This window comes from Brachyhypopomus gauderio, chromosome 20 (genome assembly GCF_052324685.1).
Source record: "Brachyhypopomus gauderio isolate BG-103 chromosome 20, BGAUD_0.2, whole genome shotgun sequence".
In the NCBI taxonomy this organism is placed as follows: Eukaryota; Metazoa; Chordata; class Actinopteri; order Gymnotiformes; family Hypopomidae; genus Brachyhypopomus; species Brachyhypopomus gauderio.
In genome coordinates, this window is record NC_135230.1 from 10,897,630 (window position 1) to 10,916,746 (window position 19,117).

Sequence of the window (19,117 nt, forward strand, 5' to 3'; positions counted from 1 at the left end):
TAGTTAGGATCTTGTGACCGGAGAGTCGTGGGTTTGATTCCCAGGCCCCAGGCTGTGACTGAAGTGCCCTTGAGCAAGGCACCTAAACCCAACTGTTCTGTGCCCATCGCTCTGGGCACGTGCATACCACAGCCCCCTAGTGATCAGTAGTGTGTGTGTGTTATCACTGCACAGATGGGTAAATGTGGAGGACAAATTTCAATTAGGTGAAAATCACAATTGACAAATATGGCACACACTTTAAGAAACTAGCTGCTGTGTAATTTGCCACCACAGGTGATTCGTACCTTTCAGAAGAGTGGAAACTGGTGTCTGGCCTCAAGCAGGTGGTACTGGCACTCCTGACTCGGTCCAATGTTGGCTGAAGATCACTGGGTGTTGAGAGAGAGATAGTGAGAAGGTGAAAGAGAGTGAGACAATGAAGGAGTAAGAGAAAGAGAGGGGGTGAAAGAATGAGAGAAAGAGAAAAAGAAAGACAGAGGAAAGAGAGTCACTGCTGAGTTGTGATGCCCACACGACAGGAGCTCGGGAGCCTGTGCTTGTGACTCAGAGATGGCAGTACGGTGTTCTGCTCATGATCTGTGCACGAGGGATCCGTGGCCTTTACTGTGGGCGGACCCTGGCACAGATGGGGGATGGACACGCCACACCTCCAGGTGCAGGACAGTGAAGTGGGCGCAGGGTTAGCGTAAGGCGGGGGGCGTTTCCCTTCTCTAACCCCCTCTGACTGGGTCTTTTGCGCATGCCTTCACCCAGCTGGCCTTTGGATTCCACCAACCTGACAGCGTTAATGAATGAAGCTGATTACAGCTCGGCGAGAGCATGGCAGGTCCTCTTGTACTGCACATGCTAAAATCTGTTTCGTGAGTCCAGCCTGTGTAGGGGAGCCAGAGAACTCCGATAGGAGGTCAAAAGAAAGATCTGGCAACCATACTAGCAACAAGCCAAGGCAAGCTGTAATAGTGTGCAACCTTCGACCAAGCTGTTACTGTTCAACCTCAAATCTTTGTTTCTCCGTAATCTAATACAAGACTTGGTGCCAGATGGTAATGCATAAATGTGTTTTAGATACTGTAAAAATGATACTGTAAAAAAAAAATTTGGCTACATATTGAGTCTCTTAGTTGGTTTGCTAGCACACATGGCTAAGCAAGCTCATTGGCTCTTACCTAAGGCTGACCTCATCTGTAAATCTGAGAACGCGTTGGGGGGCGGCGAGACGAAGAGCCACTCCGCCCCTTTCTAGTCGCCGTGACGATTTAGCCTTTAGGCATGCAGGAAGGGTGGAGCTTAGCATGGGAAGAAATGTATAAACAAACAAACAAACAAACAAAAAAACAAGCATGCAGGCAAGCCAGAAGTAAAATTTAGAGGTTATGAACAGAATATGACCCAGGAGCAGGAATTTAATAAAGGGTCAGGCACGTCAGCCGGCTAGAGCTTGGGGCGTGAGAGGTTTGCCTTTTCTGCTGTGCACTAAACAAAAGCTTGGGATACGTTCATGCTTTCACTTTGACACATGACCTACAGTCACAGAAAGAAAACACATTCAGCAGTCTGTTCCTACCCACAAGGGAAGGAAAACTAAAACCATGAAATGGAAAGACTTAAGGTGGACTGGCCAAACAAGAACAGCAAATAACCAACAGTAAACATCATACCTGCTCTATATGTATGTTTATTAATATATAAATACAAGTAGATGATGTACAAATACACACACACACACACACACACACACACACACACACACACACACACACACACACACACACACACACACACACACACACACACACATATATATATAGCTGCTGGTTAACATGCCAGCACAACAACAGACCAACTGCTGCCATTTGCATATATAAAATTAAATTAGATATACCAAATATACCAAATATATAACACCAGATATACAAAACCAGATATTCCAGCACAAGTCTTTCTTTGCTAAACCCACACTTCCACAACAGTATGAAGACACGATGAAAACACTGCCCTGTTCTTTCAATACAGTGTGCTCCACCTCGCCAGGGACAGGGCTGTCCACGTCCACTCCTGGATATCTGAAGCCTCGCAGTGTTCACGTCAAAGCCTAATCCAGCCCACTCGCATACTTCAAGACTTGAGTACCTGGCTCTGGCGCGTCAGATTAGGGTTGGCACTGAACTCTGCAGGGCGGGAGAGGACTGGGACTGGACACGCCCCCACCCGCCCCCTGACCAAGGACATCGTAGCGGGGGGGGGGGGGGGGGGGGGGGGGGGGGGGGGCTAACAGCTCCCCTCCCCCGGGCCCTGGCTCAGGGACCGAGCACACTGTACACTAACTTTTGCAAATAATATATTTTTTACTACATATGTATACATGAATGTATTATGTGGTATACACTTTATATGTATGACTATAACTGCTTATGAATCCCGGTGGTGTAGTATATAGGTGCATCTGTAGGTACAATATTCTACATTTGAGGAGCACAATGATGGAAAGGAGAGAAAGAGCCACATCTACTATGACAAGCACACACTAAGCCATGTTCCTTAAGCAGAGGTCAAAGGTGAAATGGCAGAAACCATCACACCCACTGGGACAGTGTCACAAGGGGCAGTGCCTGGGGTTAGGGCCCTCACGAGCAGACAAGCAGGACAGCCTCTTACCTGTATATGTCTTTGTGAATGCCGTTCACTAACAAGGGCATCTTTGGGGGTAAGGTATTAGAGTGCCTACCTAGGGTCCTAGCAAGGGTAGTGCACGAGCGACCATGCAATGAAAAGAATGAAGAAAACAGTACTGTGAGAGACATGCAGTTTGGTCATGCATGGAAAAGAAAGATCAATTTAGTCAAATTTGTTAAAGAAATCACAGCAAGGAACAAATCTTGTATTTTGAACCTAGTGCTCGTAATCAATAAAATACGTCAATATACTGTGGTTTGCCGAGGCGTGGACAGTCCTCAAATGTGGGCAACCTTGTGTTGTTAACAAACAGAGCATTGTTTGTGACTTTGTTTGTTTGTGGAAAAGGATGCTGGGAAGTGTAGTCTCAATATCTCATATCTGATTTTTTTTTTTACCTGTTTGTGTGCAGGCACTCAGCACTCCCACCCCGGATTGACCTGTGCACCTCCAGAACCTCACTGAGGTCGTCGTGACGATGGGTGACAACACAAAACAAAAAAAACAACCCAAGCCAAAAGTAAGACTAAAACACGAGTGAACAGAGAAGTCACGAGAGACATATACTTAGAAATTAACATATTAATGTTAATTAATTAACCCTCACAAGTTTAATGATCAAATAACTTGAAGATTGTTAGTAATATTAGTAGTATTAGTAGTTTAGTAGAGTAGAACTATGCTATTAAACAACGTATGTAACCATTTAACAATGCAGCCGATGAATTCAATATAAAATAAAGCCTTTTTTCAAAGCCTTCAAATATTTAAATTAGTCACGTGGCAATTTAGGAGCAGCTCATGAAGATGTCAGATGTAGTAAACGTGTGCGATTAAATTTCATACTCCTGCCTCACCTGGAGCTTGGGAAACCCCTCCCACAGAATCACACATTGTTAATTATAGCGTGTCGTGACAACAGTGGTTTCGGTCACCGAGAAGCAAGCAGGCCAAAGGGAGTGTGTGGGTACGTAGGGTACCTCTCCTCAGAGTAGTCGTAGTCCGAGTCTCCAGAACGTGCTTCCTGTGAGGAGCTGTAGTAGGGTGTGGGGGAGTGGGACAAGTGCTGCTTCTGGTGAATTTCATCCAGACTCCTGGAGTGAACGAGGGAGATGGAGAGATGGAGAGAAAGAGAGATGAGAAATGATAGAGGGGGGAGAAGTTAAAAGGGAGAGAGAGTGACAGAGAAAGGTGAAGGGAGAAAGAGGGAGATACACAGATAAATAAAGGAGGGAGGAAGAAAAATGGAGAGAAAGAGAGAGTGAGTCGGAAAGAAAGGGGATCGAGGGGGAAGAAAATGAGAGGAGGAGAAGTAGAGAGAGAAAAAAGAGACAGGAGGAGGGAGGGAGAGGAAATAAATTCAAAGCATTACTGTGATGTCCACAGAGCATGCTCAGCTCTACTTGATTCAGCCATGCCGATGCCAAGCTACCTTGAACTGCAACTGAACTGAATTCAGAGGGCGAGATAAAGGAAGAGTGAATGAGAGCAAAAAGGAGAAAAACCGAGTTTCTAAAAATGGCTCCCCTTTGCCCTCTCCTCTGAGCTGAAATGTTCTGCACTCCCACGTGTCAAACCTCGGGACTGGCAGGACACGCCAAGACAGGCTCCGTGCTCTCCCTGCCTCTCACGTGGCTAATGATCCAGTCCTTCTCCTCACCCTGATGCAGGGCAAATGTTGCAGTCTGACTCTCTTTGTGTGCATACTACATTAACACAGAGTCATGGCAGAGCCCATGACGGAGGTGCCATATGGGTGTATTTGTGCCATGTGTGAGCGTTGAAGGTTCACCTCTGCATGGGCACGTGTGCCGGGCGTGAGTGTTGAAGGCTCACCTCTGCATGGGCACGTGTGCCGGGCGGTGAGCGTTGAAGGCTCACCTCTGCACGGGCACGTGTGCCGGGCGTGAGCGTTGAAGGCTCACCTCTGCATGGGCACATGTGACGGGCGTGAGCGTTGAAGGCTCACCTCTGCATGGGCACGTGTGCCGGGCGTGAGCGTTGAAGGCTCACCTCTGCATGGGCACGTGTGCCGGGCGTGAGCGTTGAAGGCTCACCTCTGCATGGGCACGTGTGCCGGGCGTGAGCGGGCTCTGCACTGGTCCTCCCGGTGTGGTGAGACGGAACGTGAGCGGTGCTGTAGAGCCGCCTGCCTCTCAGGCACCGCCAGGGTGCTGCTCCTCTCCCTCTCCCTGGAGCTCCGCTCTGCCGCTGGGATATCACACACACACACACACACACACACACACACACACACACACACACACACACACACACACACACACACACATATACAGTGAGGGAGACCGGTATTAAAGTGTGAACGCTCCAGTGCTTCTATGTCACTGAATGTCTGTATTACAGCCATTCAGAATGAACACATGTGCAGATATCAGTTAAAATGGACCAGGCACACTTTAACGGTGATACCCACACATTCCCAGTTCTAGAACTACTAGCTCTAGCTCATGCGGAGGAGTGAGGCCAAGCCACCAGCTCCACTACTGCTAACATGCCAACAAAAGCCTGGAGACAGACCTACACTCTTCTACTGTAAACCTTCAACCATTCAGTACCAGATATGGGCGGCGGTCTGCTGATGTGGCCCAAACACCTGCCGCTCAGTCAGCGCAAGTTCCTAAAGGTTGGTGTCACGGCGCATTCCTCAGCAGTATGACCTCCACAAGGTCATACACTTCTCTACAAAACACTGAATTTATACAACTTCCCATAACTTCATGAAATAACTTCATGACATTATTTGGCAAAACCAGAATGCTAAAACAGTTGTCACTGTTTACACAACAACAAAATTAGCACTGGAATTTTGCTATAATCTACAGCAAGCTTTGCTACATGCAATAAAAACAAATGTAACACAAAAGCACAAACTAACCGATGTCATAAGACCCAAATAAATGTGTATGAAGCTGTCATAATTGGCTATTTTTCCTTTTAAGCGTTATTCCAGCTTCATGACGCAGTTGAACAGGCCTTATGAAGGTGTTATACGTGGTACTACTAGTTCAGCTACAGTGCCATTCCTACGGTTTCCATGCATTTTTGGTTGTGAGTTTTTATTTTGTCAAACAAATGTATTAGATTCCAGCAGAGGGGGAGAAAGACTGATTTAATGCCTACAATGTAATCTGAAACAATGTAAACTGAATATACCATCTGGACATCAAAACAATGGATTTGGATCTTTTTGGATCGAAGTGTCCAGATCCTAATCGCCAGGCTCATGTATGGTTATTGAGGATTTTTTCCTTTGTTTTAGAGACGGAGTTTGCGTTCTCATTTTTCAGATTGACTTTTTTCCCTTTAGACATATGGGTGTTGTTCCAGATAATGGAACTGTGCATCTAGATAGTTGATAACCGACGCAGTGGCAGTTGTTGCAAATCACATCCCCACGGTCCAGTGGTACAAGGAAAATCTGAAGCCTAGAAGTCCAAAATGGCTGCTTTCTCTCTCACCTAGTGCTGGACGTCTACCTCAGGGCCACAGTGGCCACGCCCCCAGCCCACCCACCTTGGGAGACTATCGTAATTGCATCATCATAATCAGTCTCAATGATGCGGTGAGATCCTGGGACATACACACACAGCATAACAGTTTGGTCGCTATGGAAATACAACATCATACAGCACACAGTCTCAAGACCACGCAGACGGTGGAACAGATTTTGTCACGCCTTTATACCAATCACTTAATTACTACTCCCACTGATACTTATGTAGACAAGTATTGGACAGAACTTAACTGAAGCTTACATCACTGCAGCTACATAGTTATGAATTAGCATAAATTAGCATATTCCTTGATTATATATTGGCCATCAAAGCTTATTTTCACCAAGTTCTAAGATATCATTCATTCATTCATTCACTCAGTCAATCACTTACTCTGGAGCTTCTTGCTGGGGCTGTCTCCGTGCACATGTCTGCGGGGCAGACAGGGGGACGGCTGAGGCAGGGGCAGCGAGGAGACGTCGTGGGACTGCAGCTTGTACCAGTGTGCCTGGTCGTCCAGCAGGGCCGTCTCCAGCTCGATCAGGATCTGACGAAGGCCGGAGACGGTGGATTATGGGCTGCGTTCGACACTCCCCACGGTGAGCTGCAGAGGTGGACCTCGCACAGGTCCCCGTGGGTTTGGACATGTGCTGCTTCTTAAACTAGGCAGAACCCAATCAGTGGATTTGTTTCTGACAGAAAATAATCAATAAGCATGGCCTAAAAGGAACTTTGTATTAGCCAGATGCCCTCTCCCAGGCAATGCTACCAGCATTACAAATTCCAGTGTCATTAGTAGACCTCTACAACACACACACACACACACACACACACACACACACACACACACACACACACACACACACACCTCTCCAAGGAAGTCACTTTCCTCCTCTTGTGCCCGGGGCTGGTCCCAGACGGTGATCTCCAGCATGCGCTCTCTGAAGTCCCGGCGGTGGACGTGTGAGTACAGGAACGTCTGGTTCCACTTGGGTTCCGTGCTCTTCTTCACTGTCTTAGTCCTCCGTTTGCTCTTGTCACTGCAAGTATTCAACCATAGTTGTGTGTGTGTGAGAGACAAAGAGAGAGAGAGAGAGAGAGAGATAGAGAGAGAGAGAGAGAGAGAGAGAGAGAGAGAGAGAGAGAGAGAGAGAGAGAGAGACTGTGAAAGGTATTGGGACATGTATGTTCTTGAGTATGTTCCATGCTGGCAAAATGATGACACTTGCAGTGCAACTGCATCATTAATTACACTGTAATTACACTGGGTAACAACGTGCAGTCACAGCAACTGCACTACACTACTACACTGTTCTTGCAGTGTGTGTGGAATACGTACAGAGTGAGTACACAGTGTCTTACTGTTGTTGCACATAACTACTCAGTATATTACACTGTAACTGGTATAGCAGCAAAGTAACACTGACCACGTAAAGTGTTTCAGTGGTCTCTACTTCTTCCTGTGTCTCAACTTGCCCACCTCACCCCCGTTAATCAGCTGCATGAATAGGAAGGACTGTGCACTTAATTACCATGGATCGGTGCAATGTGAATAAATACACAACACTGATTTCTCAATGCTAGAATCTCAAGTGCTTACCTCCTGTCAGGAAGGAAGTACATTTTAACGTAAGCGTTCCGTGGTCGGCCGTCTGGGCGGGTGGGCAGGTCTATGGCTTGTAAGACGTTGACAATAAGCTGATGGCCAACCTTGTCATACCACAATTTCACCTTGTTATGAAAACACATAAATGACATTGCATGAAACCGTCTGTTGGTATGATATTCTATGAACGTTACTTCTAATAACAATTAGAAGTTTTAATATATGCAAAAAAAATATATTTTAATATATGCAAGTTCTAAATTGGGTAAGACTCCAAAGTCATGGTATAATTGACTGTAAGAACTAGTAAAGGGTGATTAACCCTTTTTTGAGGTTTAGGAGCAACAAAAATACACTTCACTAGCTTTCGTGTCATTCAGTCATATGATATTTCTGATGCCACACTAATTACCATGGTTTATAATCATTATCCCTCTCCTACTTACAGAAAGTTGACCAGGTAGGACCTGAGGAAGGTCTCGCAATATTCCGGGACTCGTTGGGGACATTACAGAGATGGAAGGACGGTCCATCTTCTGAGACTCATCTATAGAACTGGATCCAGCTAGACAAGCAAAAGGTACAAAATAAAAGAATATAAGAGGTTCACATAACTCCTCACTGAGCCTTCCAACAGCGTGATACCATCCGGTGGCCGGCAGCCGGGTCAGTGTGTCCCGAGCCTTACAATGAATGAGTGAAAGTCTGGTCTGTAAGAATGTAATAATGGGCTTGTACGTTCCATATGGGAAATGCATATTAATCAGACAAAAGCTTCAAAAACTTACTAGATTCGAGAGGAGGATGTGACTTCTCAGGAATTCTTGGTGTGTCTCTTCAAAAAGGAAAATACAGTGTCAATCTTTGAACACTAACCCTAACATCCTAAAAAGTTAAGTAGTTTTTACACACACAGAGACACACAAACTGTTGCTGAACAAAATGCACTGGACCTTGATTAACTATAGCACAAACACCCAAATAGGGACAGAGTGGGGATCCATAAGATTAGATTAGCTTGTTAGCTAAAAGAAGCTAACAAGCTATCAGTGCTAACAACAAGCATTTTTTTGACGGTTGGGAGAATTTGACGGTTAGTCACTGGGCACTGGGGACAATATCACTCACTATGCTTTACTTACTGATGTGCTCTATACATCTTTCTCAAGAAGTTTTTGGAAAGAATATGATGGATACATCTTTTGCGTGCGGGTGGAAAACAAAATGGGAATAAATTTGGACGATGACAAAGCAGAAAAAATTTGATGAAACTAGTCAATAAATCACAAATAAGGGGACCAACATGTACATTTAGAAAATAATAGAATGATGCCTATATGGAAGGTTACTTCAGTCTTATTTACATGTGTTCATTTACATTATATAGTAGTCAATTTACACATCTTTATTTATATTATACATAGCCCATAAAATCCATAAAGCCAACCCAGAGCAGAAATCTCAGGAACACAAGCAGGCCTATGTAGAATCAATAAGCCAAAGATCTATTAAACTTGTCAAACCATTACTTCCCTTGACCGAAAGCAAGTTACAGTATAGTTGTCTCTTGTGCATACCCAATTGGTCTTGAAACAACGATTTCAACTTGAGGCGCAGACTGTGACTCTAAAATGATGTTGTACACTTCTTTCTTGGTGGCTCCAGGCAATGCCTTCCCATTCCACTGCAGCACCTCATCACCTGAAATAAAAATGGTCCCCATTTAGCAATCTAGCCTTATTAGGAATATAACAATCTAATGGTATAGCACACAGTAACACACACACACACACACACACACACACACACACACACACACACACACACACACACACATATATATATATATATATATATATATATATTCAAAAGTATTCGCTCACTCATCCAAATGATCGGAATTTGTTCCAATCACCTTCATGGCCACAGGAGTATAAAATTAAGCACCTAGGCATGCAACAAATCCAGTCGTGAAATTTCCTCGCTCCTAAAAATTCCACAGTCACCTGTCAGCTGTATTATAAGAAAATGGAAGTGTTTGGGAACTACAGCAACTCAGCCACGAAGTGGTGGGCCACGTAAACTGACGGAGGGGGGTCAGCAGATGCTGAAACGCATAGTGCGGAGAGGTCGCCAACTACCTCCAGAGTCAATCACTACAGACATCCAAACTTCATGTGGCCTTCAGATTAGCCCAAGAACAGTGCACAGAGAGCTTCATGGAATGGGTTTCCATGGTCGAGCAGCTGTATCCAAGCTATACATCACCAAGAGCAATGCAAAGCATCGGATGCAGTGGTGTAAAGCACGTCAACACTGGACTCTACAGAAGTGGAGGCATGTTCTCTGGAGTGAGGAATCACGCTTCTCCATCTGGCAATCTGATGGATGAGTCTGGGTTGGGTAGTTGACAGGAAAAGGATGCTTGTCTGACTGCATTGTGCCAAGTGTAAAGTTTGGTGGTGGTGGGGGGGGGGGGGGGGGGGGTTATGGTGTGGAGTTGCTTTTCAGGAGCTGGGCTTGGTCCCTTAGATCCAGTGAAAGGAACTCTGAATGCTTCAGCATACAAAGACATTTTGGACAATTCCATGCTCCCAACTTTGTAGGAACAATTTGGAGCTGACCCCTTCCTCTTCCAACATGACAGGTCCATAAAGACATGGATGGCAGAGTCTGGTGTCAAAAATCCCCATAAACACACTCCAAAACCTTGTAGACAGCCTTCCCAGAAGAGTTGAAGCTGTTCTAGCTGCAAAGGGTGGACCAACGTCATATTGATTACCAACAAACCCTATGGATTAGGAATGGGATGTCACTTAAGCTCATATGTGAGTCAAGGAAGGTAAGCAAATACTTTTGGCAAAGGAGAGAGTGAGAGAAAGAGAGAGAGAGAGAGAGAGAGAGAGAGAGAGAGAGAGAGAGAGAGAGAGAGAGAGAGAGAGGAGAGAGAGAGAGAATTTTGGGTGTGGACCCAGACAGAACCTCAGCTCAATAAAACTGGGCTTTTAAAGAAATAATAATTGTCCATAAACATTTTTAGACAGACGTCCCTTCAGTGATCCTCACCTGCTCGTAAGTGGCCAACAACGTCTGCTAGGCTTCCTTTCTTCACTTTGGTGATGAAAGCTCCCAGTCTCCCTGTCTCTGTCATTTTCCCGCCAACCACCTGGGGCATGGAAACACGTGGTCTGCCATGGCCAATTGCTTACACAACACAGCACCTCGAAAAGAAACAAGTCTTTCTGCTCTGTGAAGGATTTACAGTGAATGAGAATGCTTGAAATCAGACCTAATCACATCACACACCACAGCTTTTTCTGACAAGGGACAATTACTTTTATCTGGATAATGGCAACTTTGTGGTAATTACAAGTCAGAATGTTTTAGTGCTCTTTGTTGAACTAGTGCCTGGTCAGGTGTCCTGTCATGGCAAACAGTTCAGTTTAAACAGCTCAGTTAGAGGTCCTGTTGGGTTCACCTTTAATCCCAGCAGGGAGCCTGCTTCTTGGGGCATAGCCGAGCGCTTGCTCAGGGTGATGCGGCCGATCAGGTGATCACCCTCTTTGGATGGCTGCCAGGTGACTGGATGCTGTTATGGCATTAATAATGAACACACACGCACGCGCACACACACACACACACACACACACACACACACACACACACACACACACATTTACTTCACCCAACCAAGGCTTAAGTGTGAGCAGAGTACTGTACAAATCATAAATAATTTTGAAAAATACAGGGGAACTGGAGTAAAATGAACCTGCTTGTAGTAGGTTTTAATTCAGAATTCCTTCCAGGCAGAAAATGTTCCACTGCTAGACTGATGCTTTTAGCTAGCAAGTTATCTATCAATATTAATGAAACCATAATTAACATTAGTTATGCTGTGAAACTAATCTAGGCCTTGTTTCCCCAAAGCCAATGAGAGTTAATATAATCCAGAAGAATGAGTGTTCAAATAAACTTTCGCCATTCTACATTCATTACAATACCTAATACCTTTTCCTAAATTACTTTGACCAAGGATGCTTTATTGAAGATTCTATTCTATTAGCAGTCAGGAAACGGGCCTATAGTATTTAAGATATCCAAGGGTTAGGGCTTTGTACCTCTATGGATGCAATCATAATATTCCAAATGCCTGACACTATGCCACAATTCATATCAGAATGATAATGTTTAAGCAAAAGGCTCCCGTGTATTCTTCAGGAGATCTTTTGCAGAAATCACCTACTCTGGGACTTGATATGATCTGCAAATAAATGCAAACTCACATGCCACACAGTGGGGTCCAGAGGATGGCAGTCCCATTCACCTACACAGAAAACACAGATGTATGTTAGGATAGATAGTGAGACCCAAAAAATTCTGCCAATTGTAAAATTCTTGTTATTCATTTTCAGCAGACGTTTTATAAACACGTTGTCCAATGTGCATATATTTAGAGATATAAATAACACTTGGATGAGAAGATCAGGAGAAAAGTAGCAAGAAACAGCTTTAAAAAGGTGAATTTGTTGCAAATGTGCTCATAGCAGATACTGTATGAGTGGTTGTGGAACGGGTTATAGCTGATCTACAGGGCATCTGTTTACTGACAGGAGCAGTATTAATGTCCACACTTACAGTACCACACCATGAGCTACAACAGCTTCTAGTTTTGATACATTTGCATTCTGAAGAAATCGGAAGGTCCACACTGGCCAGCCAGACGTAATAGACTACCAAGCTATCAAACAGACCCTTAAAGTTAAGCTAACATTAATACCCCTTAGCTTATCTTGCTAGCTAAATAACCAATTTAGGTTATCTTTGACTCTACTTTAAAAAGCAATGGCTCGTTTCCTTACATGAAGGGAGCTAGCTTAACAGACATCACATGAATTCATTCCCATATCAGTGGTTCTCATGGGTCCTTGGCTAGCTTGGCAGTATTTTATGTCTGGTTGGCTAGCTAATATAATGTTACGTCTGATCCAGCCAATGAGCGTTCAGAATGAAACAGAAAACGAAACTGAAAACCTGCCAGTCACTCGGTATCTGCTGGGGGCACATTGGCTCCATATAATAACCATCTTGTTACTGTTGCTGTGTGCGCCACTCGCTCAATATCTGCCATGGGCACATTTGCACAATATGGTGACTGAATAAATTTGCCATTTTAAAGGTGGTTATTGCCATCATTTGCTCCTGGTTTTGCTTTGCCTTCCAGTGTCACCACCCCTTTCCAATCAAAAACTCATAATTACATTTTTGCATTTTGTGATTTCTAAATATATACATTTTAAATATCTACATTTACATTTAATATTCATAATAAACTTTAATATTTAAGTTACATTTAACATTTATGTATTTATTTACATTTAATTTAATATGAATGTTTATATTGAACATACTTTAATATACCTTTATGCTTATTTATATTTAATTAATATTAGTACTTTTTCATAATTTTCCAAACTTGTTATAGAACAGTTGTCTGGAGGTTCAAGTGTTCCACTGCTACAACCATGAGTATCAGCTTTTGACTGTGAGGCAGGAGATGTTGTGGTTTCTTTAATATCCATCACACAGCACAGAACAATTGATACGAAAACAAAGGAGCACAGCAAGCAAACAGCATGAGGCAGCAGAACAAACGCCCTTAAGGCGCAGAGTCACTAAACGTGGGAAGAGAGGCAGCGGTAGACGTCGCGAGGCGAGCAGGATGGCTCCTGTAGGGACCTGCGGGCTTAAATCAGGGCCTGAGACTGATGAGGGACAGGTGCAGGTGATCATTGGATAAGCGAGTGAGTTAAGACTGTGGGAGTTAACGGGAGGTGGAGTGAAGTGGAGTGGGCGGCTCCCCTGTGAGGCTGGCACGGCCTACCGTGACATTGACCTTTCAGTATTGAATAACAGGAAGTGACATCGCTGGCTCTGGAGCACAGATCTAGAATCTGTTTTCATTTTGCTTCTGAAACATTTAGTTTTAGATCTTGTGGGAACAGCATTAGTCTAAAGCAATCCTGTTATGCACAACAGATCCCTAAATGCATACACTGGGGACACTGGCAACGTTGGCCAATTAGGACAGAGGGTCCAGCAGAACTTCTGATCATCCTTCTGGAGAGAACTGACTTTCTATTGGCCAATATTATTTTAGCAAGTCACTGGGTCGTTGCACACATGTCAGAGCAATTACTTTGTATTTCAATGGTTTAATAGCTTGCATCATACTTTCATGTACCGGCAGACCTGTGAAAAGTCTATGCCTGAAACATGAGTCAGTTCGGATGCTTGGAATGGTGTGGAAATAGCAAAAAGGAAAATAGAGTTTTCAAAGAGTTGAAAAGATTAATTTCATGCCTTCTGTACACTGTGACACAGTTACACAGTGCAAGAAGGTGCCATGTTTGTTGAGTATAATATTAACTTTTATTAGATTTCTAGATCAAATTAATATTTTATCTCTGATAGACAGATAGGTCGATCTTGTGTCAAATAGTGTAATATCCCCATCTATGTGTCTCCTCCTTGTGAAGGGGGTGATGTCCTCTTCTTTTTAAGTTATTAGAGTGGTCACCAAAGTGGTAGCAAAGGTTAGCAATCACAGATTTTTATGACTGTGAAGCTATGAGCTGCCATCACATGGCCCACAGGTCTACCTTTATAGAATGATTCATAATGCCAAGAAAAATTATATAAAAGAATTCATGGGCCTTTAACACATCAGATTTAGTACACACAGCTATAAGGTGTTTCAACATCTAACCCCCTAACAGCTATATCACTTTGTAACATTTAATTTTTCTTGATGCTTCTGTAACCACAGGGCTGTTTAGCACATGTAAAAGAAGCTAAGATGAGATGAGATATGCATTAAGACTGACTGTGGGCATGTCATGGCCTGGTGGTTAGGGAACTGGTCTTGTGACCGGAGGGTTGTGGGTTCGATTCCCAGACCTGAGGCCATGACTGAGGTGCCCTTGAGCAAGGCACCTAACCCCAACTACTCCCCGGGCGCCGGGCTAGGGCTGCCCACCGCTCTGGGCACGTGTGATCCACAGCCCCCTAGAAATCAACTAGTGTGTGTGTGTGTTCTAACTGTACAGATGAGTAAAAAGCGGAGCACAAATTTCGATTGCGGTGAAAAATCACAATTGACAAAATATGTTACATTTACAAGAGAGGCAGAATGAAGTCATTTGCTATGATGTCATCATTTAGACTTATTTCTACTTGCATTGAACATTAAACAACTTTATCCAAAGTCCATTAGTTTCCATGCTTAAAGAAATCTGTTCCTAGCCCTCCTGTGTTTGAGTGGCTACGTTGGCTAATTGTACTTCACCCTCCAGCCATTAGAGGTCAATATTTAATCGGGCTTAGCAAAAACATATAAGGATGGGGACGCTGAGCATGCAAAGGGAACTAAGGTTAAGATGGATGGAGTGACCCCAATTCGTAATGGCATCTGGCACTTACTGGCAGAGCTTACTCAAGGGTAAAATTGTGGTGCTTTGCTGTGTATGTGTATGTGTGTGTGTGTGCTTTTACAAAAGAAAGTTTCAGAAATATGAACATGCTGTATTCTGTGGGAGCTCACCAGGCACTGGCCTGTGTTACATGATTGAGCTACTGACCTAATTCCCAGATCTGTCCTAAAAAAGGAGGGAATTCTCCAAACAAATGCTGTTTTATGTGGGACGTGAATGGTAGTTCTGGGTTTTTTATGTTTCTTTGTTGTTGTTGCTGTAAAATGCAGTCAGAATGGAACAATTGAGATTTGAGAATATTGTAAGATCCAAAATGTATTCTAAGATTCTAAGGATTATTACATGATTACTTGCTGTGTTCATGAGAGAGTTTAGAATATGCACACACACACACACACACACACACACACACGCACACACACACACAGAATGGTCGCTACCTTTCTCGCTCATGCTTTCAATCTCAACATCTTCACAGCTGGTGTACTCGGGTGTAGAGCCGCCCTCCTCCTCTGAGCTGCTAATGGACATCTGCCTCTTGTTGAGACCTCGCTTGGGCCTGTAAGCCCTCGGAGGAGGGGGTCGTAGACACTCTGACTGGTCAGAGCTGAGGGAGGAGTCCTTCCGGAAGCTCTCGGCCGCCTTCTCCCGCTTGGTCTTGTGCAGTAAAGTCACTGACTTGGGCTCCAGGTGGCCCTTGGAGCTCCAGTCCTGTCCGTCCCTGAGGTCTGGAGGGCCTGTGGGGCCCATGCGAGGCTTGTGAAGGTGTCCATGTCCCCCACTGCCACTGCCCCCCACGGTCCTGTCTATAGAGTAAGCCCGGTGGTTTTCTAAAAGTGTCTTGCCGTCTTCACCAGCTGCTGATCTCCTACCCAGTCTGTTCCCTGGAGCGTCGCCTCCATCTTGAGCTAGGCCCACCTCGTTGATGGCCAGGTCGCTGTGGTGACGCTCCTGCCTCATTTTAGAAACTTTGGCGTGCATGCGCATCTCTTGTTCCTCCTTTTGAGGCTTGACGGGGTAGCGCGCCAAGTTCGGGTCGCTGCGGTAGCGCGTCTGGTACTCTTCCTCCCGCCGCTGGCGCTCCCGCTCCTCTTCCTCCTGCCTCCTCCTCTGGTCGGAGTGGGCTGGGTCATTCTTATGGTGGATGTACTCGTGTGAATGGCCTTTCTCAAGACGTCTGGCATCCCATCTCCCCCCTGGCGCTTGGTCTTCTGCAGCCTGAGAAGGTTGCCTGCCTGGCCCCAACCTTCTGTCACCTCGGATGACAACCTTGCCATTCTGTTCATGTAGAGACACTGGCCTCCTCCTGTCGGACCAATGATAAACTCTCACATTACACATTTCAAGAATTTTGAAAATTCAAATCTCACCACAGTCAAAGCAAAAGCAACAACTTGATCTTGTTCCTTTCAGATTTTAAAAGTGATTGCAATTGAAAGACCTGGCCTTCATTTGGCCCACAGAAATACTGCTCTGCATGAAAAGTGAATTTGTTGTACACAACAAAGGCATTCTTGGATTCAACAATGGCAACCAATCATGTGTTGAGTGGCATGATTGAACTAAAAGTGACCACAGATTCTTTGACTCTTAATTTTAGAAAGCCAGTAAGTCATTACAGATTGGTGTAGGTCACTAGAGGGCGTACTTCTCTCGTGGAGGTTCACTGCGGGCTCGTGAGGCCGGCATGGTGCCCGCTGCCCTGACCCGTTCAGCAGGCCCACTGCTGGGTGCCTGGGGGTCGTTGGGAGCAGAGAAGTTGGTGACGACAGGGATCTGTGACCTAGGACGTGGCTTCCTCTCCACGTCGGCCTCAGGACGGGTGGCAGGGGCGCCCAGGCTGAGTGGCCTGGGTCTGGGGCCTGATGAGAACCATTCCCCCGACTTAATGAGGATCTCCTGCTGCTTTCTGCACAGGTTGCATACCCACATCACCTACCGAGAGACAGAGAAGATGTTGAAAAGCAAGGTTTGGATGCAATATTGTGATTATTACTGTTACACACACACACGCACACACGCACACACACACACACACACACACACACACACACACACACACACACACACACACACACAACACAAACACACAGAAAAACACACATGCACTTTTATACACACAAAATCACTCAGACATTGTCCCTGTCATATGCACAATTCAGCAACAGTAAGCTCTCCCAAGTTCTTCTTCAGTTCCTTTCCCTTCTTTTTCTCCTTCTTTCTCCCTCCTTTGGTCTCTTGTTCTTTTTCTTTTCTCTCTCCTGATGTTGTTTGCAGCTCTAATTGAGCTTTCCGATGGCTCATTTATTAGATGGATGACTGAGGCTTCCTAAAATACTTTGGCCTGGATGATATTTCTATTTTTTGTGTGTCTGTCCCTTTCTCTGTCTTTCTCAGTGTATGTCTTCATAGTGGGGACTCATTGCAAAGAGCAGTCAAGCTTGAACAGACTGAACAAACTCTGAAAAGGAACTGGAACAAAAATCCAGTTCCTTTTCAGTTCAGGACTCATACACCACAGAGGTGCAAACTATTAATCCCACTTTAGACATCAACAAACATCTAAGATTGTCAGTACATCTGCTCCTATTGTGTGAAGGCTGTTGGTCCACATACCAGCAGCCTCAGATCAGTAGACAGCACTTATCTTGATCTTAGTCAGTGTCTTTATCTTTCCTCATATCTCTAAGAAAGAGTTAAGTAAAGCCTAAAGTCAACCTGATGCTTCTATAACCATCTGGACATTAACATCCTTAGTAGATGTTGTAATACTCAGCTACAACATCCTTAAAGTCCTCAGCTAAACCATCACTGAAGTTCTTGTTCTTGGTTATTATTTAGTTATTAATCTGACAGCATATTGTGACAACTACTGTGAATTATTGAGTAAGTACGTGGAAAAGTAATATGAAAGATGTGCATTTACAAAAGGTGAACACAGAAACTTTATAGCTTATAACTTCATTGTTTAAGCCACAGATATTATAGATGTTTACTGTAATAGTCAGTGTCGGTATGCAGTCCAGTTATAGCAGCCGTTACCTGACAGACAAGTGGTGTCAATCATCCATATTGCTTAATGTGTATCATATGTAGATAGATTATGAATGCCAGTGCTAGTATCCGCTGCAAATAAAATAGAAGCTCTGAGAAATTGAGCCTATTTGAGGACCACTTGCTGTGCAAAAAGTGGACTACAAACGGCAGAGAATTTGTTACTACGAATTCGTTTGAACTATGATTATGATGGCAGGCAATGTCACGGTTTGCTTGGCCTAGTGTTAGCATGTGTTTTGTCAAAACCATGCCAACAAGACTCGCTTTTGGAAGAGCGCTAATGAGCGCTAACAAGCAGGAGAGCTGGGAGCTGAGATGCAGGTTAGAGCCCAAAGAACTGTACTCACATGGTGACATCCGTGTGGAGATGGGTACCTTCCTAAGGCTCAAAATGTCTTCATGTGTTTGTTGAATTAGGCAAAAAATATTTTAAAAAAGTGAAAAATGGGTGGCCAACAAACGTATCCGTGTGGTAACAGCTTGTGCACCTTTGAGTACAGACCCCAGCTCAAAATGGGAAGAGAGGGTGTCTGTTCTAGGGCAGAGTATGAGTGGTAAAAAGAGAGAAAGAGAGACAGAGAGGGCTTCGTGCCCCGATTGGATCCAGTTGGCAGTGTTCCACCATAATCTGAGGTAAATCTCATGTCTAGAGGAGCACAGCTGTCAGGCACCCAGAGAAACTCTCCCAGGAAGGATTAGCAATCTGTGCTAATCCCTTCTCGTAGCACTACTGCTAACCCCTCACCATTATTCTGGGCCTAACAAAGCAGCCC

General features: G+C 44.6%; 1 protein-coding gene across 24 annotated transcripts in view; it reads right to left on the reverse strand.

Annotated features, from left to right (window-relative positions):
• rims1b (regulating synaptic membrane exocytosis 1b) overlaps window positions 1-19,117 on the reverse strand; it is a 53,972-nt gene that overhangs the window by 16,516 nt on the left and 18,339 nt on the right. For 8 of the 24 annotated variants that reach the window (XM_076982549.1, XM_076982541.1, XM_076982548.1 and 5 more), the window contains 16 exons: window positions 16,936-17,222; window positions 15,728-16,593; window positions 12,081-12,121; window positions 11,276-11,386; window positions 10,864-10,963; window positions 9,375-9,498; window positions 8,586-8,632; window positions 8,244-8,362; window positions 7,792-7,922; window positions 7,060-7,231; window positions 6,585-6,738; window positions 6,211-6,267; window positions 4,734-4,887; window positions 3,657-3,770; window positions 3,075-3,137; window positions 288-371 (listed from right to left, as the gene is read on the reverse strand). In XM_076982549.1, coding sequence (XP_076838664.1) covers window positions 288-371; window positions 3,075-3,137; window positions 3,657-3,770; window positions 4,734-4,887; window positions 6,211-6,267; window positions 6,585-6,738; window positions 7,060-7,231; window positions 7,792-7,922; window positions 8,244-8,362; window positions 8,586-8,632; window positions 9,375-9,498; window positions 10,864-10,963; window positions 11,276-11,386; window positions 12,081-12,121; window positions 15,728-16,593; window positions 16,936-17,222 — 2,624 coding nt within the window. The other 16 variants (XM_076982538.1, XM_076982546.1, XM_076982537.1 and 13 more) reach the window with 10 other exon arrangements.